The 27,643-nt window shown below is 39.9% G+C and overlaps 1 protein-coding gene across 2 annotated transcripts; it reads right to left on the bottom strand.

The window, feature by feature from the left end:
• Window positions 1–6,120: 6,120 nt before the first annotated feature.
• Window positions 6,121–27,610, bottom strand: smek1 (SMEK homolog 1, suppressor of mek1 (Dictyostelium)). 2 transcript variants are annotated; one of them, XM_053647110.1, is made up of 15 exons: window positions 26,401–27,610; window positions 26,263–26,318; window positions 25,029–25,127; window positions 23,900–24,517; window positions 18,767–18,844; window positions 18,544–18,660; window positions 18,139–18,255; window positions 16,058–16,189; window positions 14,201–14,303; window positions 13,800–13,958; window positions 11,531–11,700; window positions 10,824–10,966; window positions 10,365–10,555; window positions 9,655–9,866; window positions 6,121–7,191 (listed from the first exon to the last, which is right to left on the bottom strand). In XM_053647110.1, exons 1-15 carry the CDS (start codon window positions 26,540–26,542, stop codon window positions 7,072–7,074), a joined length of 2,457 nt encoding a protein of 818 aa, XP_053503085.1. In that variant the 5' UTR covers window positions 26,543–27,610; the 3' UTR covers window positions 6,121–7,071. The 2 variants fall into 2 exon arrangements, with proteins under 2 accessions (XP_053503085.1, XP_053503093.1); XM_053647118.1 differs by having other exon boundaries at window positions 10,365–10,552.
• Window positions 27,611–27,643: the final 33 nt, after the last annotated feature.

Here is a 27,643-nt window from a genome sequence, read left to right as displayed (position 1 = left end):
GTCTAAGGAGGAGTAGGCCAGGTTTTCATTTCACTTCAAGTTATACAGTATATTGAATATAAAACTTTGTATGTGACAAATAACAATCTTGAATAAATCTTGAAATGTGTATAGGTGTCTTAGGAGATCTGGCTTTTTCTGTTGCTGCCTCTAAGCTCTGGAACAGTCTTTTAACATCAGGGCCTCTCCAACACTCAGTGCATTTATAGTTAATCTTAAGACTTATTTTTATTCTTAAGCTTTTGAAGTAAATGTACTGTTGTTATTGTTGTCTTTGTTGCCATTGTCTCTGGATAGTATATATCTTACTGTAAAGCACTTTGGTTCAACTTTTGTTGTGTTAAATGTGCTCTGTAAATGAAGTCTGACTTGACTTTAGGTGTCTGGGTACTTTAGGCTTCTGCTAAACTAAAGATAAACTAAACGGCATGGGAAAGCTGAATGTTCAGAAATAACAAGAATAAGAATACTAATAAGTAGTAGAAGAAGAAGACGAAGAAGAAGAAGAAACAGAAATTATATTATATTATATTATATTATATTGTAATTTATTCTTATCATATTCTCTACAGTCTACTTTATTTTATTAGGCTATATTATATTTTTTTATGTGTGAGTATATCCTTAGTTTGTTGTTGGTTTGTTCGTTGTTGCACTGTGGGACGAGTAACTAATAAAAAAACATTTCACTACATTACATCACATGTATGTAATATATATATATATATGTGACAAATAAAGAACATTGAACCTTGAACTTGAAATCTGTTATAACCCTTTTCTTAGCATACAAGTATCACTCTTCTAAATCCTTTCTTTCTATTTCCAGGACCCGAGGCGCTCACTCAGCAAATCCCGAAGGCGCGCATCAATTCCTTACTGTAGTAGTGTCTTAATCTCAACCATATGCGGAACTGTGTGCGCTTTTCTCTCCGCCACGGGCCGCCGCTGACCCCTGAAGCTTCACACGGCGGCGCATGAGCGCAGCTCTCTTTACCGGAGCGCGCGGCGTTTTAACACGGTGATTAATCACCCAAACCAACCAACCAACCGGCCGACCGATCGCCGCCGAGACACACACACACACACACCGGGCGCTTTGTGTCAGCGCGCGAGCAAACTGTGAGCGCGCGCCGCTGAGGCCGCGTGAAAGGCGCACATTGTGCCGCTGTTTGGATAAGAGCGCCTCGGATTTCCGGTTCAGCAGACTTTACTGCGCGCACCGACACACAAACGCCTTTTTTTCTGCTCGAGAGCCAACGCTGAGCACTCACGCCATCTGCTGGTCCCTAGCGCGAATAATAATAATAATAATAATAATAATAATAATAATAATAATAATAAACTAAGCCTAAGAAGGTTTGGGACATAGCATGCGTATGATTAAGCTACTTCAGTGGAATAGAAACTATGGACAACTTTTTTTAATCATTCGATTCAAACAAATCCTTGGAGGTGAATAGATTAATCGAATCAGAATAGAATCTTCGAACCAAATGGCTTCGTCCCAAACTTCACACTACAGTAAGCTAAGCCTAAAGCGGTTTGGGACCTAGCCTGTGTATGATTAATAAGCTGCCTTGACAGAAAATAAATTATGCAGATTTTGTTTACTGATGTGATTCTTCCAAACATGGGCGGGTTGGGGGTTCGATATTTGCCGCTGTCCTGTATGTGGAGTTTGCCTGTTCTCCCCGTGCTGCGGGGTTTCCTCCAGGTACTCCGGTTTCCCAGTCCAAAGACATGCTGATTGACGTTTCCAAAGCGTCCGTAGTGTATGAATGGGTGTGTGAGTGTGTATGTGATTGTGCCCTGCGATGGATTGGCACTCTGTCCAGGGTGTACTCTGCCTTGTGCCCAATGCTCCCTGGGATAGGCTCCAGGTTCCCCCGTGACCCATATATACGCATATACCACTTATTAGGATAAGCGATTTAGAAGATTGATGTATGGATTCTTCCATAAAAAATCCTTTGAAGTGAATCAATTCACACGAGTTTTGATTAGTTTGCAAGAATCAAATGGCTTCATCACAAACCGCACACTAAGTTAAACGTTAAACAGTTTTGTATGTGGCCTATAAAAATATGACTATAATATGCTTTGGGAAAGAAATTAGAAGATTTTGTACTGATTTGATTTCCACACATTTTGTTTAATTATTTCTTTGATTCACTCCTAATCACGTGAAAGCATAGTGAGAGCCAAAGACAAATAAATAAGTCAGTTATAGCTACTTTTAACTCTGTGTATAGAAAGTGGTAAGCTTTTCAATATGTGGAACTTGTAGCCAAACTGTAGCTGCCAGAACTTGAGAAAAGTCCTTCAGGTCAGTAATCAAAATGAGCAACCTGCCACTTCCCACACATCCCAACCACACACGAAGAGCCAGAGACCCCACTGGCCAAGTGCCTTCGCTTTGAGGATCAGCCAGCCACGGCGCGCCGCTTCATTCACTCTCACCATGCAGGCCATAGGGTTTGAATGGCATCTCAGGGTGATGAATCTATCACGCAGTGTTCCAGGACCACAACTGGTCACAGCGAAATGAAACCGGATTAAACCATTGGAGCGACTGAACGCTTGCTGGTTCCTAAAGCTGTCCAAAAGCGCGCCATATTGCATCCAGAGCACACAAAGGCATTCATCCGCAAAAGGTTTAGTAGAGGGCAAAGCATAATGCATAGACTTATGACGAGTTCAGGAACCATGCAGTATTTAGGCTACTACATCCAGTATGCAATCTAATAAAGTGTTTTGTCTTAATGGCTGAATTCACTCTCTCACTCACTCTCAGTAAGAGTTTTATCCTGCTCAAGTTCACAGTGGATCCGGAGTCTATCCCAGGAATGTTTCTGGCTCACAGATCCAGGGTCCTAGGTTCGATCCTGGTGTCATGGAGGCATGTTCTCGCCATGTCTCTGTAGGTTTCCTTACACCTCCCAGAAACATGCCACTATGATAACTTGCTCCTAGGTGTGAATGAGTACCTGCTTTTGGTGTACTGGTGTACTGCCCCACACCCAGTGTCCCCCGGGATGTGCTCCGGACCCACTGCAACCCTGACCAGGATAAAGTGCTCATGGAAAGTGAGAGAGAGAGTTATCTGGTGAAAAGATTACTTGAATGATTACTTTACAAATTACTTTACAAATAAAAAAAAAATAAAAAAAACATGTATACAATTGACACAACTAATCCCACTTTGTTCTATTTTCTATTCTGTTCTATAGTTCTATATAATAACCATGACAAAAAAACTGGGTCAGCTAATTAATTTATTCAGTAGGCTTTGTCGTGGTTATTACACCAGTATTTCCACACTGCCACAAGCATACTACAGACAACCTTTGGGATTACTTTAATCACCTATCTAACAATCAGAGAAAGGACAAATTTGCCCTAGTTATGTGACTGGGTTTGGCTACCTAGTAAAAGTTACACTTCACAATTACATGATTTAAAGTACATCTACATACCTGAGGAAGCTGTTTGTAAAGAATTAAAAATTGTTATCTAACCAAGTAAGCTATGCTGAGTTTCCGCAGCTTGCTCTGTTTGTTAGCTAGTGTTAGGTGAATATTATACTAGTTATCTCGTGCTAAGTCATGCATACTGTATTTCCAGCAATCTAGTAAAGATGCCCCATACACATTATCCTGAGATTTATCTAGTAGCACTTAGATATATTTAACACATCAGGCAGTCATTACTGAACACTGAAGTGACAGTCTAAATTTAATCCAGAGCATTCATACTGTGAAACATCAAAACATCTGGCTGGCTAGTCCCAACTCAGGATGTTGCGTTGTGAAATGCCAATATCTCACAGGTTTTAGCTCACATAATTTTCAGATCATTACCAAGCTGTTTCCTTTGAAACATTTAAACTAAAGATACCTGATAAACTGAGCCAGGGATGCTCATCTGTCGCCGTTGTCTCAGACATTGCCGTTGCGGAACAAAGTGCTTGGGGCATCTGTGTCTCAGCGAAGGTAGCGAGGGTTATCCACTAATCCCAAGGATGGAGGTATGATCCCCAGCCCGTCCACATGCTGAAGTGTTCAAGCAAGTCACTGAGCCCCAAGTTGCTCCCAATGGCAGGTTAGCACCTTGCATGGGGTGTGTGTGTGTGTGGGTATGGGTAAATGAGAAACAGTGTAAAGCGCGTTGTAGAACTGCTAAGGTTAAAAGGTGCAATACAAGTACAGACTTTCACCAAGTTATATTTTGAATGGGTTTTTAAATCAAATTATTTAAAATGTGCACACACTAATTGGCTTACACTCTTCTGGGGTTAAATAGATTTCTTTTGCTTTGTAATGGTGATCGAAAATAAAATGTAGCTTAGTTGAATGTTTTAGTTAAAAAAAAACAAAAAAACAACTCCAATAAAAGCCAATGTTCTATGGTTGTAAGGGGTCATGACATGAGAAATCAAATGTTCCTTGATCTTTTGACATATAAGAAATCATTGTACTATTAAAACGTCCTGCAAGATTCATAGTTTAATACTTCCTCCTCTGGACAAAAAGAGCATTTATTTAACCAAGCTCCAAAAACAGCTTGTTTGGATGTGGTGGGATTTGTGACATCACACAGGCAAAGACATCTGCATATGACTGCCCCTTACAGCAAGACATCAACACCTACCTTTACATCACCACACTGCTGGCCCCGCCCACTGGCTTTCAGTCACTGAAAACAGTTCTACACGTGTTATGGCAGGGGACGTTGATAATTAATTAATAGGAAAAGATGTTAGCCAATGATAGCAGTGGGTGGTTACATTGAAGTCTTCAAGGTAAAGGACATAAAAACCAACCATTTCAGTCAGAGGGTCAGGGTAAAAAAAGGCCATAAATCATTTTTAATAAAATTAATGCTGTATGTTTTTTTGTGCAAAAAAACTTTACTAATATGATCATAACACCTCAGGGAAGATAAAATAAAATAAAAAATAAAAGTCATGACCACTTTAATTATATATATATATATATATATATATATATATATATATATATATATATATATATATATATATATAAATTGACTTAAATACTGCAGCTGTAATCATAAACAATGTATATTGTTAAAAGCATTATACAACTTGAATAGTAACTATTTCTCACAACTGTGAATCACCAGTTAGCCGCCCCCTCCCCCACCCCCACTGAAAAGTGAAATAACTTACTTACTGTACATAACTATGCAACTGTAAATGCCATAATTCAAACTTTAGGTTTTTAATTGTAATAATTTTACTAAAAACATATCATGCCTGGGGTTACTTCCACTGCAGTTTCCTCACACAAATGCACAAATTCATTCAATCTTACATATTATTTGTTGGTACACCAACGTCCAAACATGTTCAATGTACCTGGCCACTTGATGTAAATATCGTCTCCTTTAATCCCAGTGCTGGACACACACTAACCTATGCACCTAGTAATCACATTCTTGTTAGATCATTGTTGAGTAGGGTCTCAAACACAGAGTTCCAGAAACAGCTGCTTTAGGCCTTAGCTCAGGTCACCAACCATGTTCCTGGAGATCTACCTTCCTGAAGACCATAATCATACCCACCTGACCATTGCCTTAAGAAGTTCCTGATCGATTTAAACAGGTTTGTTAGATTTTGGTTTGAGATAAAACCTTCAGGAAGGTAGATCTCAAGGAAGAGGGTTGGTGACCACTGCCATATTACGCTTAAAGCTGAGGGATATGGAGCGCTGGTGGCATCATGTGGTGGAGCTCGGTAGTGCTGTCCTGTGTAAAGATCTGACTCATGGCTTTTAATGGTTTTATGAAAAGAATAGCTTCACCAAAACCCATTTAACGCCTCCACTTACATTATAATGTAAAACACTAATTATTAGAAAGTTAAATGTTGAATTCAGGACACTGTTGAATAGTAAGGATCAAATTTGGTAATGAAGTTTATGCTGCATGTACAAAAGACCGGCAAAATGAACACCATTCAGGGAACCAGCCATGAGATATATTACAGCAAAGATCTTTTTAATGGTCCCAAACATACCCACCAACTAAGAGTACACTCATGTAAAAGAAAAATGAAGATATGACAAAAAGGGGGGGGAAAAAATCAATCACATCTAGAGTTCCACTCAATCTTTAATCAAGACGGGCTTACAAATTTTCCAAAAAATCTGCAGTTTCAAAGGGCAAAAAAAGGGTAAAACTAACTCTTCCCCCTAATGAGGTTTTAAAAACCTGTTCAAGTGCGACTGAAAACGTCCTGAACATTTAAAGGCAGGTCTCTTTTTCATTTTAAAAAAAGGGAGAGGAAGAGAAGAACAGAACAAGAAAAAAACGAGGAAACCGCTGGCTTTGAAAGAGGAAGAACTTCCGCTGAGCCACAAGGACAACGATGACATCAACAATGACAACCCAGACTGCTCTGCCCCCGGTATTCGGTCAGGCTCCAGAAACAAAAACCAAAAGATTTAATTAAAAAAAGATCAAAGGGGGCAGAAAAAAAGGGATAGAGGAAGGAGAGAAAGAAATGGAGAATGGAATCAGCAAAGGTGAGCGGTGGTTCAGGATTGGCTGGACCATATGGGTCATGTGACGTCCTTCCCTGAGAGGGGGGGGGCAGTGTGTCCTAGTCCGAGCCTGGGACGCTTTATAGGGCACCAGTCTCCGTGAGAGAGGGTGTGTGCGTGTGTTTTTTTTTTAACCCCCAGTACTTTTAGCTTTTGTTGAAATTATTTTTATTAAATCCTTTCAATCATTTGTCCAAACCCACAGTTTTATCTCGCTCTCTTTCTGCTCCGAGTCTCTCTCTCGCTCTGTCTCCAATTGGCACTTGAACTCCGAGACCGATTCTTCTTCCGTCTTTCTTGCTCTCCCTTTCTCTGTTTCCACATGGCAAACCCCTGCTTGGACTCCTGATGGGGGTTATGGGGGCATCATTCATTCTTCTATCCATTCATTTGTTTAATCGTTCATATTGGTTGGATTCTGAGTTCTAGGCTGAGCGCTGAAATGAGTTTGTAGATAAGGCTCCCTCTGAGCTTTACCGTGCCAATTGGCCAGGGGAGTGTTTTAGGAGCTCAGCTTTGATTTCTTGGAAAGCGGTGGGCTCTCCTCTTTATTGTCCGAATCTTCTTCATCCTCGTCGTCCTCATCGTCATCAGGATAGTCCACAAGTCCCACCAAACCGCCCTAGAATAAAGTCACCAAAAATACAACAAAAATAATTAAGCAGCGTTAGCACTAACCAACTTGAGCTCTATAGAAGAAGAAATACATAGTAGACAGACCATTTATTGGGACAAATAATTTTCATTGTGTGGATTTATTTATGAATCCATTTGATGAAACTATGTACAATCATTTTTTCTATGCAAAAGAAACTAATATAATGGCACATGAGCATCTTTATACCTTTGCCCTCATTACAAATGCCAGGATTTATAAATCTGCATACACAGTACATTTGTAAACACTACCATGAACTAGCTTTCACTTGTTATGTCGACACTAGTGACATTTCAATCTCTGAGTCTCAATATGCAATGTCACATTGTCAGCAATTCATCAGTAACAATCGAAAAGTACAGGAAAAATCTGTTCAAAGCTACAGTGTGGAGGGGTGTTTTGGTGAAAAGTTAAAACTAAAGCATTACTGAGTCAGGGGAGAAAAATATACTATAAAACATGATGCTCCTGAGCTGCCATCAGTTGCCCTGAGATGATAATGTAATAATAATTCACAGTCAGAGAAGTCGGGGTTCTCACTGTCAGACTTTTAAAACATGCATCGTCATGCCAACTAAGATACATCTACATTTACAATTAAAGCATTTATCAGACATCCTTAACCGGAGTGATTTACAGAAGTGCTTTGTAGTCTCCATCAAATACATATACAGATAAATCCTAGCATATTGCCTGAAAGGACTATGGTCAAAATCTCGCCCAAAAACTTCTAATCACACAGCACATCAGGCTTTATAACAGAAAATCTTTCCCCTTGTGGAATTATCTGCTTTTCCTTTACTTTCTCTTATGATTAAAATATCTTTATGCGGATTCTTGTTATTTGTAAGTGTATTTGAACTTTACAGACCACATTTCAACTGCACAGTCCTGTAGGTTCATTCTATATAACATCAAGAAAATAAAAATAAAATCTCACTGATCATGCTACACAGCTACTAGTCCAGGCTTTTGTGCTCTCGAAACTGTACTACTGCAACGCACTACTCCTGCGCCTCCCAGCCAGCTCCGTCAAACCCCTTCAGATGATTCAGAACGCAGAGGCACGCCTTGTTTTCAACCAGCCCAAAAGAACCCCCCTCTTCATCTCACTCCACTGGGTTCTTGTAGCTGACCACATCAAATTCAAAGCCTTGATGCTCAAGTACAAGACCTTGTCAGGAACAGCACCCCCTACCTCAACACACTCCTTGAGGTGTATGCTCCCTCCCGCAACCTGCGATAGGTTAACAACCGATGCCTGGTAGTGCCTACTCACTTTCTAGAACCTTCAAACTGACTGTTCCTCAGTGGTGCAATGAATTCCAACCTCAATCCGGACAGCAGAATCAGTCATTATCTTCAAAAAACAGCTAAAGACTTCACTCCAAAAAACAAAAACACTTACACTGGCTCTTACATGTCAACTCTGCACACACTGCTCCTCTAGCACTCCATTTTTAATCTTCTATGGTAGCACCATTTGTACTGTTCTCTGCTTCATATATCACTTTGCTCGTATATTCCCAATTTGTAACTCACTTTGGATAAAAGCATCTGCTAAATGAATAAATGTAAATGTATTCTGTATCAGGGTGTTCTGACCTGACAGGTCACACCATAAGTGGATAGAATGTATGTAAGGAGATATACAAATGGTACACGTTGTCAAATAAAGACCATTTTATCATACAATGAGCTAAGCCTCTGAATATGTTATTGCATAAATCAGAGGTTCTCAACCTTTTGTAACTAAAGCCCCCCAAGCCTCCCCTATCATGTGGCATGCCCCCCCCCCATTGGAGGAGACCAGGTATAATGATTATATAAAAACTTGTTATATATTGGGAAGGCTTTCACACATTTAGTTAGAGAGCAAGGGAGACAAGTTGTGCGACAAGTCTGAAACAGAACTCGAACTACACTCCAATATTTCACCATCTGAAGAACATTCTGCAAATAAAATTACTCTGCTGTGAAAATCCTCCCACCCTAAGCATTTGGCTGAAGTATTATTCTGGTATAAAAACAACACCCTTTAATACTGTTTGCTTACTATAATCACATGGAGCCCTGTGAACAGTTTCCTCTGCAGATCCTTTAATCTGTACTTCTCATTTAACAAGACCTATCTTGCTGCCATCAAGTTTGCTCTGTGTTCTGAACCTACAGAACAAACGCTGATTGTGTCACCAGGTGATCAGGTCGGCAGTTTTACTCTTTCAACTTGACAATCACATAGATTTGTACAATAAAGTCTTTATTCTCAAAACTCTTTCTTTATTTCCTGGGAGACCTTCTACAGAGCAGCAGTTATGAAGTGATTTGAAGTTATGAATTATAGCTTCCAGTGTGGGCCATATTAACAGAAAAATAACAAAAATGTCACGTGGGTATATGACTAAGTGACACAAGTCAGTAATTTACCTTTGTGGTAACAGCTGCCGTAGGCGGAGAGTTCCTGGTCCCCGTGCCAGGGGATCCCGGTGATCCGGGGGAGCCAGGATGCAATGAGGCAGTGGGAGGTGAAGACAGACTGGGCTTGGTCGAGCTAGAGAACGACAGCTTAAAACTGGGGCTCTGTCTCCCGGACAAGCTAGATTTCCCCGACAAAACCTCTTTTTCTTCCGCCTCTTTCACTGAAAGAGAAAGACAACAAAAACAGTAGATGTGGGGCTTCTGGCTCATGTGACCCTTACAAATGACGAATACTTAAAAGGAGTTAAGAACAACACTTAGGGACTGTTTAAAATCCATTTATTTTTTCACCAGATATAAAGCTTGCAGGATGCTTGCAGTTCATGATGAGTTTGATTACTTAATCACAGCACTCTGAAGAACAGACGAGTAAAAGTAGAAGTGGATTGAGCGATTTGCAGGTGCTGTGTAGTCATTATTGTGTGCAACCAGTGTGAACAATGCAATAAAAAAAAAAAATCACGTTCTGTGTTTTTCACATCATTCAGTCTTCCAATCAGTTGCAATGCAATGTGGATTATGTGTAATAGGCTTGATAATTTTTCTCCCTTGCCATACTAAAGACAGGTACAGGCTACAGATATACCTTAAGACAAATGACAACCAGTATATGTGTTCAAGTTAGACTAGCCACTAGTGACAAGGTGATGGACTCTTACATTTCTTTCTTTCCATGAACTTGCTGATAGGGTCCATCAGGTCCTCATCATTCTTCATTTTGTCCGAGGGTGGCACCACTGCCTCTCCGTCCTCCAAGTCTTCTTCATCATTAAACCACATTTCCTCCTCGTCCTCCAACGTCCGCGCATCCCGCCGAAAACGGTGATTCCGTAGAATCGATCTCATGCTGCTAAAACATACGCAAGAAAATAATGCCTGGTTGCTACGCAAAAACGTCCTCATTTCACACTGAGGTTTGGAAAGTCGTTCATAATATGGAACCCTTGTTCTGCGTAGTTCACAAGTTAATACAATCAACGAAACATCACATTCATAGTCATACTGCACGTTTACATAAAATAATTTAATACAATCACAATGAATAAGCTCTCCACACACTCGCCACTATATTACATTATATTTATACATAGATCAAATAAAAATGAGCTCAGACTGACCTGTCAAGTTTTGGGTTGTCCTGTCTTTCCCTCTGCTGCTCATAACGAAGCTTGAGGCCCTTGAACGTCTGGACATAGTCCACATCCTCCAGAGCCTTCCAGTAGTTCTCTATGATATGAGCTGTCAGGGACTTCACATCCTCCTACAAACCGTAAATTTAGGTGAAAGGCATAATGAAACCTGGTCTCTACATAGGAAAATAAAATTAACCAATTTACATCAATAGGATGTAGATATCAACTGTGAAGATCACATTAATAGGAATTTATTAAATCGATGACATATTTTTTCCCTCTTAGAACAGACTACAATAAGTCTAAGTAAGTAAGTAAATTTTATTTATATAGCACGTTTCACACAGCAAAGCTGACCAAAGTGCTGAACAGAGGAAGGAAAGTAAAACAGAAAACAGAATAAAACCAAATAATAACAGACAAGAGACAAAAGTAAAAATTAGATTAAAACGCCTCAACAAGTGACTCTCACCATGGGGCTCTTTCATATAAACAAACAAACAAAAAAAGGCACAATGAACAATCAAACTACAATATAATTTGATGTTCTTGCAAGATATCACTAGAAAAAAAATAAACATATAGGTCATATGGCAGCATTCGATATTTATTTGAAATCTGCAAAAATGGCATAACAGGTCTCCAGGAAATGACATGGGGAAAATCCTGACTGCCGCGCGGAGTGTACTCACCACGCGCACATATTCAAACATCTCTATGATGGCGGAGTTGATGAGGTTGTATCGGGAACCGTTGTTGAGGAACGCTTTGACCACTGGCTCAAACAAGAAGTTCCTCATGATATAGCGGTTGTAGAATTCATCCTTAAGGCCGACAATTTTCCTCATAAAACGCAAAGAACCTGTACAGCAGAGAAGATACAAGGATTAATAATGCACAGGAAAAATGTGCTAATGAATCCCAGTACACCTGACCCAAATTAAATACATCAACATACTGATCCAAATTCAGACTGAACTCACCAGAATAATAAATTACAATATTTATTCAAAGGAGTCATTGCATGATTTTTAATCTTTTTAAAGGTTAATTATTTTGTTTATTGGGTGTAATAAAATAGGTTAACATGCTTTAATGTTCAAAAACACGCATTATTCGTCAAATAATGTACATTATTGCAGTGCTTCTATTCCCAGGCTGCCCGATTTCTTCAAAGCCCCTCCTTCCAAAAAGCCCAGAGTTCTCCGATTGGCCATCTGACCCGTTGCGTTGTGATTGGCCAAAAACCTCACGAGTGTGTCGGAAATGTAACACCCCTCGGGTTAGCATTAGCCTCCAAAGCTTCTACAGCAATTCTAAGCTCCTAAGCAACATGTCGTCAGTTTTACCGTATCAGTTCGAGCCCGAGTCTGATTCAGAAAACACGGATGATCGAGCGGAAGCAAGTCTGCAAACACGATTTGAGCAGAACGTTTCACAGTGGTAAGTTTTCATTTTGTAACTCTCTTACCATTGAGATACGATGTAAATTCCGACCCCGCCGGAAACAAACTGTGATGTACACAGGTGCTATGCGATATAGCTTTGGAAAGCTAGCATTCTTCTGATTCGATTGATATAAACAGTTTCAAGATACAAATTGCAACAGCAGCTAGAATCAACGACTCTTTCAGACCACAAACATACAAGCACTTTTAAAAAAACAAACAACAACAAAAAAAAAAACGGCAGCAACTTAGCATACTTTAGCTATCATGTTAGCAGAGGTCTACAACTGAGCCACAACACAAAACTCTGCATTTGAACAGTCAATAGCAGATACTTCATAAAATAATCAAACACACTTACAAGTTCTGATTCAGAAGTGTATGATTGTCCAAGCAAAGTGGGAATCGCCCCATTTTCAGGAGTAGCCTTTGTGTATAGCCTGCCTTGTACTCGCCCGGGTTCAGGAAGCTGTCCTCCGTAAAAATGCGCTGTGCACAAGCAAACGTTTGGGTTGTACTGCTCAGGAACAGCGTTATAAATAAACAGTAACCACTGATTCCTAATTTCATCTGTTTTCGGGAAGGCTAAACAAAGAGGTTTTGCTTTCGCACCGAAACACACAGCGTCTCCGCGGCATGGCGCCTGAATTCACTGAAGCCTCGCTTTCTTTATCCGTGACTGCCTTTGGGCGGGATTATGCTGATAGTGCACGCTGTGATGTAGAGAAATTACTGAAGTAAATCTGGACTTCGAACGACGTGTTTTGGGCAGGTCTGGAGCAGTGCTCTCTGTTAGATAGAATAAATCCTTTTTGGGGGAGACTATGAGTTTTGTGACTTTGCAGAGCTTATACATGCACAAGCAGATACAATATACTCCCAAACAGAAGGAAAACATTAAAAATCATGTTATGACTCCTTTAACCAGTACATTCCGCCGGCGGAATGGAAAACGACTTAACAAAACATGCATATTTTTTGGCTACTGGTAAAAAGAGTTAATTAAGCAACATACTGGTTTAGCCTTGTTTTACTAATCCAGGGTTTTCTACACTAGCTTGGTTTACAGATTTTTCTGTTTTGAAATGTCACTGGGAGTTGCATTTAGGCACCACATTTAAATGCAGAGTGTATGTTCCATTTTAGTCTTTTCACTATCCTAACAAACTGCTGCATCCATCTACCTCCACAATACAAACTAGCATTGTTTCAAATCGCATACTTGCGTACTGCGATTCTAGAACGTTAAGAGTACTAACACTTACCAATTTTCTTATTACAGTTAACGTTTAAATTCTAAAAGCCTCTCATGCAGCCTTCAAACTAAACCAAAGCGCTGTCTGAGTACCAGTCATCTTAGAAAAATATGTATTAGCTGAAGAGATATTTTGAGACATTTGTTAGCACACCCATCTACCAGAGTGTGTGTGTTTGTGTGTGTGTGTGTGTGTGTGTGTGAGAGAGAGAGAGAGAGAGAGAGAAAGAGAGAGTGAGTGATTGTAGGACTACTCACAGAGAGCTAGAAAGGCATGCTGGGATGCGGTGAGCACCAATACTCTGCGCAAGATGTCTTTGTTGATAATGTAGTTCTTTATGTGATATGTGTGATGTTCCACACAGAAGGTGAGGAGCTCCACAATCAGCGCCAACAACTGGCATGTCTGGAAATCATCTGCGGAAAGGAACCGAGAGGCTGAGACGGGTAAATGTTTTTGTCTCTAATGGTTAGCTTAGAAATATTTCAACGCCACTGACACAAAATATTTCAATCTGAAAGACAACCGACACATTCATCACACATTCCAGCTCGCTTCCCCAGCTCAGTTTGTTAAACACGCACAAACTATATTTGTCATTTTCTCAAACACACACATACACACACACACACACACACACACACACACATTTTCTCACCTTTGCTGGGTTTCTCCTCAGTGGTATTGGCCAGCAGTGGAGCAGAGAGCACATGCATGCAATGCTTATAGAAGAAACTTAAGAACTCAGTCTTTTCTGTTTTCTGTAAAAGAGTAAAAAAAAAAAACAACAAAAAAATTTTTTAATTGATAAACACAACTGATAATATCCAAAATGACAGCTAAAGGAATGTGCACCGATCATACAAGCACATTAAAATCTATTAATTCCCTGCTAATGCATAGCTGCACAGCAGCTCTGCTTCAGGTCAACAGAAAGGCATAACATAAAGTACTTACACCAATCAGCCATAACATTAAAACCACCTGTCTCATATAGGCCGTTTCTCAATCGTCCTATGTCATCATCCACAGCCGAAGTTCGATTCCAATACTCAAGTAATACGCAATTCGATTCCAATACGCAAGTACCAGGGACGCTTGAAATTACCTGGATGTGTTCTTCATATCGAGGATGCATCAGATGCAGACCTGAGCTCACAACCACTTGAACAAGAAGTCATTGAGGCAAAACAGCAGCAGATGACGAAAGCCTGTCCATACCTGCAGTTTTAACATCTTTTTATTACAATAATCTAAATATGCATCTAAAAAGAATGATTTTGATATATGATTTAGATTGAGATATATATGAGGTTGGTGAAAAGCCAAATTTATCCATCAGAAGTATTTTAATTAAACTATGCTAACTTACATCCTCAGGTAACGGTAAACTCGTTAGCTTAGTTTTTCGTTAACGCGAGGTCGCAGTTGCAAACAGTGAGCTTACTACATTAAAACATGCTCAATTAACTTTTAGTTAATCAGCCAGTTAACAGTAGTAAATCTATTAACCATCTGTAACATATTACTTAGTGAGAGCTGAAGAGAACTGAACAGATGAGGACCTTGTCCCACTACAAGAAATCTGCTTGGACGGTCCATTACACAACAGGAAGATCACAGCACATTACAAAGATGCATTCTATGTCCTCCTGTCCTTCTGAGTTCATTCTTTCAAGGTAGCCTGGCAAGACCAGTTTTCATGACTGTTTCCCAATGTTGAAGAACATTGCCCAGAGCTTGCCGGCTTGCCTTCTTCTCATAGTGCATCCTTGTGCCATCTCTTCCCCAGCGACGCACATGCAGCTAGCTGTCCACAGGATGTAAAAGAAAACATGATTATCAGACCAGGCCAGCTTCTTCCATTGCTCCATGGTCCAGTTCTGATGCATATGTGCCCATTGTAGGCGTTTTTGGAAGTGGACAGGGGTCAGGATGGGCACTCTGACCGGTCTGCAACTATGCAGCCCCATACACAGCAAGATGTGATGCACAGTGTTCTGACACCTTTCTATCATTACCAGCATGAGCTTTTTCAGCAGTTTGGGCTCCAGTAGCTCTTCTGTGGGATTGGACCAGACAGGCTAGCCTTCGCTCCCCATGCGAATCAATAAGCCTTGGGAGCCCATGACCCTGTCGCTAATTCACCGGTTGTCCTTCCTTGGCAGATTTTTGGCCCAGGTTAGTACCTTGGCCCAGGTACTAACCACTGCATTCTGGGAACACCCCCACAGGTCGTCTAGCCATCACAATATGGCCCTTATCAAAGTCGCTCAGATCTTTACGCCATTTTTCCTGCTTCCAACACATCAACTCTGAGAACTGACTGTTCACTTGCTATCTAATATAATCCCACCCCTTAACAGGTGCCAAGGTAATGAGAGGATCAATGTTATTCACGTCACTTGTCAGTGGTTTCAATGGTATGGCTGATCAGTGTATATAATCCTATATAAAGTACAGAAGAATTTGATTTATTAGTTGGTCTTTAACATTGGGCAAAAAAAAGGCTCACATTAGCAGTTGCCAGCATGTTTTCAGGGTCCACCAGAGTTCTCAGTAGCCCCATTAGCTGCACAGCTCCCCCCAGTTCAGGGTCCGTATCACAGATCATGTGCTCAATGATCAGATTAATCAGCAAGATATCCTGCAGAAAAAAGACACAGGAGAGTAAGAAATAGATGATTTCATATTAACCATTAACTCATTCCTACTAAAAAATTATTTACAATGCCTGAAACTTTGTGTGCTTCTCTACTGCATGTAACAATTATATTAGAGATGAGCACAAATACAAGAACCAGCAGTTATTGAGCTTGCCTTAACTTACATTTCTAAATAATTTCAGAAAGAAAACCATTTAAAATATTTGAGTGGTTTTAATGGCACGATCCTACGGACTTACCTACTATAAACCCAGGACATTTCTTAACACACCACTGCCACTTCTTTTTTTTTCCCTTCAATCTTGCAGCTTTCTAACCAGGCTGCACAGACAATTGCTGTCAGTGTGCCAGGGATTATGACCCTAGCTTGCATTTAATGGACAACTTTCCCCATCCATCCATCTCCACTAAACAAACTATTGTTGTGTTTCAAATTGCATACTGTTGTACTATTCTAGACCATTAATGACTACTAACACTAACCACTTTTTCCATTACAGTAAGTGTTTGACTATCAAAAGACCTAATGTCACCATCAAACCTAAAGAGATTTCTGGATTTTCTAGATTAGTGAATACTTTTGTAAGTAAGATGCAGCTCATTACATGGCGGACAGCACAATCGAGCCGACTGCAGAAAGTATTACAGAGAAACAGTGTGTCTAACAGAAAGATGGACAGGGAGACGAGTGTGTGAACAATGCCGCTCATGTAATTCCCGGGGGGGGGGGGTTATTACACACTAGGAGGAAAGCGCTATCCCTCTATCCTTCACACGGATGGCTGTGGCATCATCAGGATTTGAAATTGTGATCACCGGATGACTTGGCGAACGCTTTTCTGTTGAGTCACTCAGGAGCCCACTGTGTTTTGTTCGAAGCTGGATGTGACAGTGGAAAGAGATGCGCCCTTTCAATCACACCTCCTGACTTTTTGGAAAGTTGTGTCAAGACATGAAAGGCTTATGTTACGCAAACGTTACTGACATAATAAAATGTTCAAATGTTACAGTAGTCCTAAACTATATAGTTTAGGACTACTGGAACATTTGAACATTTTATTATGTCAGTATACATTTGCCCAAAATGTTTGGAAACCCCTGGGCTAGAGACTGGACAAATGAAAGTCAAAGACTATACAGCTAGCACTGTGAGAATGCACTGACCTCCAGGAATACTGATAATCATTTTCAAGACAAAAAAATAAATTAAATAATGAGCAGGTTATGCAGCGTAAAAAATGGCATGTCACCCTGTTATATATTACTGCTAATTTAAACAGAAAATATTGAATAAAATCATGTTTGGCTGTAAATCCAAATTAGCATATTTGACAGAACAGCCAAAGCCAAAAAGTCCTGCTAATAGGATTTGCAGAGATCATCCCAGCCCATTTCTCCACCAAGCACTCGAGCTGTCCAAAATCCTCAACCCCAATTTATATTACACAGAGGAGTGGTCCTCAAACTTTCTGCAGCCAGGGACATTTTAATTGTATGATAAATTCCACAGACCCCCCCCCCCCCCCCGTGCTCATTATTTAAATGTGTACAGTAATACTAAGCCTTCCAACAACAGAACATATTAGATCTAAGCTGAAGGTCTACATGTATTTCAGCTTGGAATCAATTCGAGTGAGTCAAACAGACTAATAACTATAAAAACCTAATGATAAATATCAGATATAATAAAAATGATGAGTTGTGATTCTCACAACTTATAATTTAAAAAGAATCATGAACCTCCAAGATATGGAAACTAATTAATGTGTGTTTTAATGCTTGTCACATTCCCTCCACGTCTTATTTACTGCCATTAAGAGAATGTTAAAGTACTGGAAAGGGTTTTTAGTGTCTGCTCCCACAAACATGTTTCATATGCCCAGGACAATGGGTAATTGAGTTAAATCAGTGGTGTGGGTGTGCCACTCACATCATCATTCTGCTGGGACTCCTGCATGACAAACTCGCGCACCATAGAGGGGTTATACTCCACCAGGTAAGAGAAGATATCTGTGGCCGCACCCCGCACTTGTACATCATCCATCCCCTGATGATCAATAGAAAATAAGTACAAACTCAAAACAGGGTTCATCACTGTGCCATTGTTTTCTTACTTATTTGATCTGAAACACAGCATCCACCTATTACAGACATATTTCCCTAAAATATTCAGAGTTATGCTAAAAAAAAATAAATAGGAGATTTATAATTCAACCCCTACACCATCACAAAATTACTGTACAGTATTTTGACATTTTACACAATTACACACAGACACATAAGCACAGGAAACATTGAGCTACTTAAAAAGAAGTGAAGAGAGATTCAGACTCACCAGTATAACTTCCAACGCTGGCAGAATTCCCATGTTGGACAGCGTCTTGAAGAACGCATCTCTGTTCTGTGGCTGTAGAGTCTGCGAGAAGGCGCAAAACTCCTTCAGAAAATTGACCTATGAGCCAAAAAAAAGAAGAAGAAGAAGAAGCAGCAGGTCAACAACAAGGGCACGTACAGCAAGCAAAACTTACACTGTATATCAGTGAAGATCACGTTGTTACCAGTTCTTGCCGTTTGTCGTCGTCTGTGGCTTCGTCTGTTAGTTGTGCAAAGAGCTCAGTTAAAAACTTCTCATCGTCCTGAAAAAGAAAAAAAAAAAAAACAAAAAGACAGATCAGTGAAAGCAGCAGAAAGTAATCAGGCTAGAGGATTGTTCCCGTGCTCAATTGGGGTATCGTGTCACATAGCCATCTGAGACCCAAGGCCATAACTAGGGCTGCACAATTAATCAAATATCGATCACGATTACGATTTTGACTGCCCACGACTACATAAACATGATCGATACTCATGTTTAAAGTTCATCGTCTGCTCATAGAAACTCTGCTGCAGATCAAATCATACGCTTCCTAAACCTTACAGCCGGTCACCATAGAGAGGCGCAGGGATGATGTCATTTTGTAACGCCAAAACCCGGAAACGAATTAGCGTTTCAGCACTCGAGCTGCCAGATTCGCTTTGAGCTCCAGCACTTATGCAAGGGGAAATCATGACAACAGACGGTGGGGACATTAAACGTCATCACACCAAACAAGAAAAGTCTTTGCAGATAAACTGGTTCAGGTATGCTGTGCACAATTCCCCCCCCCCGTAGTTCGTTTATAGCATGTAGTTAGCTTTTTTATTTCTGGCAATTGTATTTAGGCTTCAAAACTTCATAAAGGTTGTGTTCATTTGTGAAAATGATCTTGATGGACAAAACGTGTTAGTATTGTAAACTTTTGTTGATCAAAGAGATTATTTTTTGCAATAATCCAAAAGCCTAATTAGGTTAATCCTAAGAGGAAAATCCAATTGGGTTTTTGTCGAGGGAACCGGTGTGATGCTAACTTTCTGGTTCCAGTACAAAATGACGTCATCCCTGCACCTCTCTATTGGGTGATTTGGCTGCGTCTCTCCTCCTGTAAACACTGTTATTGCCTTTTCTGCAGACGCCTGAATTGTTTTCATTTGGTCGCATATTGTTATATTTGATGCATATTTTCATTTGGTAGATGGAATTTTTATTTATCCTATATTTTGGGTACAATTTTATTTATATTTTGCTTCTATGAGATGATGCACTTTAAAGACCAGTTTAATTTGATGCAAAGATTTGTACATTAGCAGGAATGTAGCACAACATGGAGGTGAAAGCAGCGGTCTGTTGATTTAAATGTGAAAGTGCAATAAAAATATGTTGTCCCTAAAATCAATGAATAATCGTGATAATCAATCATGATCATCATTTTGGCCATAATCGTGCAGCCCTAGCCATAACGATACAACATATTCTATCATATCATAGCAAGCAAGTCATTAACGTCTTGTGTTCGGGAGCTCTTCGACTTCATGGTTAACTGCGCAGTGAATTGTAAACTGAAGTAGGGCTCGACGATATTGCACAAAAATAACCAATTTTTTTTTAATCATTTATAAATATATATATATAAATTAATAACGTATAAAGTAGTATCTTATAAAATGATTCTCCATTCTCTCTTTTTAGTTCTTTAAGAGTGAAATAGAAAACAAAGCCACAATTTATTTTAATTAAAGTGAATTTTATTAGAATGGACTTCTATAGGGAACGGTGCAAGGAAATTTTTTGTTTAAATAAAAAATATTTAAATAAAAGATATTTCTAAAGACACGTCGTTTGCACTGTTCACTACAGATGGTGCTGTTACTATTTTTGCACAACTTACTGAACCCTTCTTTTCTCAACCACGTCTTTCGCGATATGAAATGCCACCGCATCAATAATTTTCGAACCCCTGGGGCTCTTCTTGTCGTCAGGAACAGCGCTAGAAAATGTTTCAGCTAATTCTGCATTCATTATATGCTGCTGGAAGTCTGAATGGATTATGTAAACATTGTCATTACGTATCAAGTGTCTCGTTATAACATTTACAGGTAATGCATGCTTACTGGTTGACGCACAGCATCGCAGATACGCACAACAAGCTGTTAAGGTTTTGGACCACACACATACACACACACACACACACACACACACACACACACACATACATACATACATATATATACACATACACACGAGTCATTCTGTACCCCTCTGAACACCATGCCTACAATAAACCCCTCATGACACACGTTTCAAGTATAAACCCAAACAAATGAAAAATGTTCCTAGACATCAGGGATACGGATAATTACATTTTTAAAACACATAAAAAAATGTTTAAAAAAGTACAGAAATGTAAATGTATAATGTTCATTATTATAAATTTATTATAAATTTATTCAAATTATTCAAATCAAAGTACTACACTTATTCAATCAGCTGCATTATTTTTGCCAAAAATGTTTAGCTTTTTTGTTATTAAATTAGTACTGATGCATAAGGCATTTCTGTAATTTCACACAAGTGTCTGTCTATTTTTAATATCAAGTAATTGACCACTGCTCAAGTATTCATTCATTTTTAGGAACAGTAAATCAAAAAGCTAACGATTACACAAATGCTGGCAGTCGAAAAGTCCAGAACATGCTTTACATTTCTTTCCATTTACACTACCCCATGAAAACCACAAAAAGGATTGGTCATTTCTCACAGGTTAAAATCACTGGGAAGCACTTTATTACTGTCTGAAATACAGGAGTTCGAACATCCTGTCCTCAGAAAGAGGTCCAAAATATGCTTCTTTTTCAAAATATCCTGCGCACAAATAAACTGAGACAGAATTGCTCTCTCTAATTGAGGTTCACTCTTTAAAGCAAATAAAACAGCTTGATGGAAAGCTCCCTTGGTTTCCATGGGAACCAAACTCTACCTGTCTGAAACATTACACGATACAAGTCCTCTACGGGAACCTGCTTTCCCAAAAAAAAAAAAACACCGGACTTTCCATTAACCGTTTTTTAAAACTCAGCATGCTGACCTAATTACACCACAGATTCAAGATCACACTTATTTCTTTTTGAAAAATCCAAAGTGTTTTGGACAGGTGGGCCATAAGGACAAGTCCACAGACTGCACGTGCTATAATAAATATACGCATATTAGTTTCTTTACAGTCTGAAAATGTTGATTGTATACCTTTGGTTTGTGTGCTGTTCATTATTTAAGCCATAATTAAGGAACAGAACACCTAAAGAAACCTCTATCGAATGCAAACAGGAAATATGGTAACCAACCGAATACAAACAGATCAGTTATTTAAAAAAAAACAAAAACAGTTATTTCTCCCTTATTGCGATTTACCATTTCTAAAAATCGTCCAGGAACAATAGCCTAAATAAGACAGGAGGAGAGTAGAGGAGGGTGTAATATTACAAATCGCCGTTTAATGTCCACACAGCCGCCATTTTCCCGTTTCTCTGTTTATGCCCAAAGTGTGTACATGCAGACAGATGCAAGAAAAAACAAATGATCATCACCATGAACAGGGTTTGGACAAAAGGTGGCACTGCCACCTCTTAATCTTTTTTTTTTTTCCAGCCAAAAACCAAAAATGGTTCTACACAAAAGGCATAATTATAATGCATTATTGTTTGTCTTTGGTCCTGATATCCAGAACACACTGTATTTCTGTAGTTCACCTGAACACAGACTCCGGTTCTTTTGCTTTGTGTAATCACTACGTTCACATGAAGAAGCTAACTACTCCATATAAATGCAAATATTTAGGATCAGTAATGGTGACATCATAAAGACATCCTTCAAAATTACCATTAAAGTCATAACATTAATGCTACGTCCCAATTCGCCTAACATCTGTCCAAAATAGCATCCGAGATGAGAATTAGTGTGTCCCAAATCGTAGTATGCTGAAATAAGTATCCTAAAGATGCTCGGATGGTCTACTATTCCCAGTATGTTTTTTTTTTTGTTTTTAAGTTTTCAAGGATGCATTTTAAAGAGGTGTAAATGAAATGTGGAAAAATAAATCAAGGGACTGATAAATTAAAGAATATAAATTATATAAGGAATAACGAATGAAGAAAACCTGAAATGCAACGAGGAGTTTGTTTACGGCGACAGTGTGCGTAACTAGGCAACAACGTTCTCTTCCTTTGCATGACGTGTTAGTATGTCCCAGTACTTGCATACTCTTTTGCTACACACTCCAAAGTATGTACTTTTTCTTCACAAAATAGTACATACTTTTAGTGCATAGTATAAGTAGGTGAATTTGGATTCAGCCTAAGAATTTAATCTAGAGTGATGACAGAACTGATGTACAGTGCTATCTGGTGGGAAGTGTTAAGCGTATAGGATGAGGGGGCTCCTAGTCCTCCCTCCAAAATTACTACTGTAGGTCCTGATAAAAACCAAAAGAAATAAAATGTAAGCCAAAACTAAAAAGCTTGCTGGTGTCACTATGTTGCTGAGGATTTATTTCATAATAGGCTTGTGTGATATTGATTTTACCCTGATCGTGATTTACCACATTAAATTATCGTGACAAAAATTATCGGAACAAGAAAATGAACATTTCCATTCATTTACAGCATTTAATCATTTTCTAATGATCATCGTAATTAATCGTAAAATGTTAGATTTTACACTATTTTCTATTTTTTGGGTCAAAGCCTTTTTCTCTTCATTTTTTTCTCTTTCAGCCAAAACCCGACTCGACTCAACTTTTGACTTTTAAATATATGGCTATTATATATAGTGAACTGATGTTAAATGTATACATGGCTAAAGTTAGCTAAGTTGAACATACTCTGATACATTGTACTTCACGTTAATGAACTCAAAAATATTCTCCATTTACAGAAATAGAGAGCTTCTAGGAAGTGTGTTATCATCACAGAACTCTTGCGCAGATCATCCCAGACTCCACATCTTTTCTTTTACTGGGGAGAAAAAAAAACTGCTCTTTTGGTGCATTTTTGAGTGGTAACTCATACTAGTGCACTATGCTGGTTTGTGGCACTCCTATGCAAAATGGTTGGCAGGTCTGGTATTGTAAAAGAATCAGCGATAAATATCATTGGAGATTGTTGATTTTCAATTAAAGTTTAGAATGATCAGATTAAAACAACAAAGCTGCTCTAAATGTGTGCCTACAAGGCTATATTGTTACACCCCTAATGCCTGCATGCCGCTAGACCGTCTTTAAACCACTGGGACATGAGTGTGAATGTGTGTGTTTTTGAGCAAACGTGTTGGCGAGACCCACCTGGAGCATACCGACAATCTCCACCTTGTTGAAGAAGATGAATGAGTGCAGGGTGGATAGCATGTTCTCTTCAAACACTGACGGTGTAGGCAGCACCATGTCCTGGATGTACTGCACACGGTATGTCTGGTGGATCTTCTGGCGCAGCTCAGGGTCTGTGATGGGAATAACCTCTTTGAAGCGAGCTGTGGTGGTGAGGAACTCGCGGTGGCGGCGTGGCTGTGGCAACGCCGGATCGAACTCCAGGCATCCGATCACGTCCATGATACACTCATCGGAGAACATAACCTCAAAGAGAGCCGTGCGGTTTAGCAAGAAGATACCCTTGACAATGTCGTACAAGTGATGCAGGCCTTCGCGGTTCTCCAAGTCCTCGCACACGCGAAACAGCTCCAGCAGCTTACGGATGTAGCCCTCATTCTCCAGCGCCAGCGCCAGCTTCTCACGCCGCAGCGGAGACGGCAGTGAAGACGCCACCAGCTCAGCCACCTCCTCCAAACGGGAAAGCTCGCATGGCGGCAGTTCCAGACCAGGAGAGGACATGTCCTCAAAACGCTCCTCCTCTGATTCATCTATCAGCTCCTGGGTGATGTCCACCGATGGGTCCTTACCCTGAACCTGCAGAAATATCAACACAAACAAGCAACGTAACTATGGATGCACCAATCCAACGTTCTTCTATATTTTTAATACGTTAACGACATAAGGGCTCTGGATTTCTTTCGATATCAGACAGTGATCCGATACTTATGTCCTCTACATAACAAAGCCCACTTTTTTGCAAGCTTTGGTTAGGCAAACCATCTTGAGTGTGGATGTTAACATGCTTTCAAAGTTGCGTCATATGTTTATATCAGTTTATAACACGTTCACAGAATAAGACAGGAAAAATCTCAACTCCAACCTAGTAGTAATCCAGCAATCAGGCCAAATCAGCCATGATACTAATAATCAGTATAACGTCACTGGACTGGAACGTCACAGAGGTACATTCTACTGCATATATATTACAGCTACACTATATTAAGATGGCATATTCAAAATAGATATAAAACAATTGTGACATAAATATACTAGTAATGAGTTTATATGACCGCGCTAAGGAGTGGGTTGTGGGTGCTCAGATCACCTGACATATCTTCTCCCAGATCTCATCACAACCAGCCTTCTCCTGAAAACTGAGGGCTAGGTCATAGTTTTCAGCTTCAGACCATACGATCAATGTGTCCTAAAAAAATAAGCAAAAAAGCAAAAGTCACACAGAATGCAAACAAAATTAAAAGTCTCCATTTGTGGCCCGAACTGCTGAGCTCGCACATCAGACAGGATGCTGTACCTCATTATGACCTGGACCGGGTGTTCCTAGTTGTAGCTTTAAGAGTGCTTTCATCTATTCAGGGTTTAGTCTGTCTGAATCCAACACTGATGTTTTTTTTTCTCTCTCCGTGGCTAAGACAGCAAGGACAGTCTGAGCGAGGTGGTCTCGGTCAGTTTCCAAACAATTTACAGTTAAGCGGTTCAATTCCAGTAAGAAAGTGATTTGACCCTGAACTGGCCAGACTGCAGGAAGTGAACAAAACATACCAGAGATTTCGTTCGTTGGTTTTTTTGTACATGTAAATGAGCCAAAGAGCCGAGACGTAGCACTAAAGAAACGTTATGTTCTGGATATTTGGACCAAAAAAAAAAAGATTAAAAAAAACTTGCAGATTTTTGAGGAAACTGCATTTTTAATTTGCACAAAATAGTTCTTCATGGTCTTTCGCAGTGATGATTGCTGGTGAACGAGACATTTCAGCTGTACTCATGTTCGACGCACGTAAACGCATGACGAGAGCTTTGGCCGAATGCTCGTTGTGATGACGTCACATGACTCGTCTTGGCCCGAATCTGCGGAAAACCTGCGGCAATTTAGGAAGATTGCAGTCTCCTCCAAATATTGCAGCGTTTGCTTGATTTCGAGTTAACGTCTGCGATCACAAAATCCCGGAGGGACCGATAGACGCTGAATCTGATACACAACACATTTTAACCTAGATATTTATGTAATTATCTACGCTATCTATTTAGCGTCTGCCCCATGTTCTCCGTGCTTGGGTGAATGTTTGGATTTCTACATGTAATATTCCTGACTGATGAAAAAATGAGTTTTAACAAATACGTTTTCAGCCCTACATGCACCTCCATCTTTTTTTATTAGTTTAATTATTTACAGTGTGGAACCAAACAAAATATCAGTTTCTCCCAGATTCAGGCTACTAGGTGTGAAAGCACTTTTGCTGCGCGCCAAAAAAAAAAAACAACAACAACAAGATGGACAATGACTGGGAAAAAGATTCCGAAAAACAACCAAATAAACTCACCTGCTGTTTCTGATATGCTGTATTGGGGTTGATTTTTGACTCCAGCAACAGAGACCCTGTGAGAAATAGAGGTTTTGTTTGTGACAGTAAGAGATGAATGTATTTATAATAGTAATCCAGGGAGAGTTTTGAACTTACCGTCGCTCTCCGCCCGCACCAGCAGAGACATGCCTTTGAGTCTTTCAACATAACCGGAGGAAACGTGTCCCGTGCCCCGGTCATCCCACTGCCGGTCTTCATTCAAAGTGTAGACCTTCACTCGTCGCCGAGTGTCAGTCATTCTTGCGAGTCAACTCTTTAGGTTCGGAGTTTTGTTTGCTTTTGATACACAAATATTAATCCCAGAATCGGATTCGTCCCTTGGTTAGACTCTCCACTGCACGGCTCTGTCTAATCTGGACATTTACACGCTACCTGTTGTCACGCTAATGACGTACGCCGCTAACGCTGGCTAGCTGTATGTACACTGACACTTAACCACAACATAGTCCTTCAATCATCACCCAAACGTGGATAACTTTATACTTTACAGTCTGTCTGACTGGTGGTATGTAAGCAACGTGAAAATTCCTATCAGACAAACTCAGCAGAGGGAAATATATAATATAATATATATAGTTTTGGACGCCCTCTCACATCTGATAACTGCTACGACCAAACGGAGCCAAACACTAGTTAGCTAAGCTAGCTGTCCTAGCGAGTCAGCTAGCAGGCTAGCTGATTGCGTTCAACATTCTGACTTTAATTTAATTTATGACTAACCGAGTGTGGGGGGAAAAGCAAAAGCGGTACCGATACCTTAATGGCCCATTACAAACACGCTGTGTTTATGAATTGATGAAAGAGCCACATACGGAACAGTGTTTTCATTATAAGCAAGTCTGCAGCCTAGCAGCAAAGCTATATTTTGTCCAAGTGTTCCGCCATGTTCTGGCTGCGGGCCGTAGAAGGACCAGCTTCTCTCCTCACATAGATACGGACATTTCAAAACGTAACTGGTCGAATGGGCAAGCTTGTCCAACTTTCCGGTACTATAAACGTGTAACCTGAGCGCTGAACACCATCAAATTACAATGTCTGTAAGGAGCGCAATGATTAGCCCCACTGTAAGTATTCGGCCATCTTGGGTCCCCTCAGAAAGCCTCTACAGGGTTTCCCTGGCCGAGAAAGCAGGGGCGGCCCGCCACAGTTTAAAGATACAGTACACCAAATAGCACGAGCGGTTTAAAACAAACAAACAAACAAACCCGCCAACAAAAGAAAATAAAAGAAATAAAAAAAAAATAACCGCGGTTTAGCATCAAAAGACAAAAAAAAAAACCCGCATATTATTCTGGTTACATGACACGTTTCGCTTTATAGTCGACCTTAAAGTCCAGTT

Source organism: Ictalurus furcatus, chromosome 2, assembly GCF_023375685.1.
Source record: "Ictalurus furcatus strain D&B chromosome 2, Billie_1.0, whole genome shotgun sequence".
NCBI lineage: Eukaryota > Metazoa > Chordata > Actinopteri > Siluriformes > Ictaluridae > Ictalurus > Ictalurus furcatus.
Note: the sequence above shows the minus strand (reverse complement) of the source record. Positions and strands in the feature narration are given on the sequence as shown.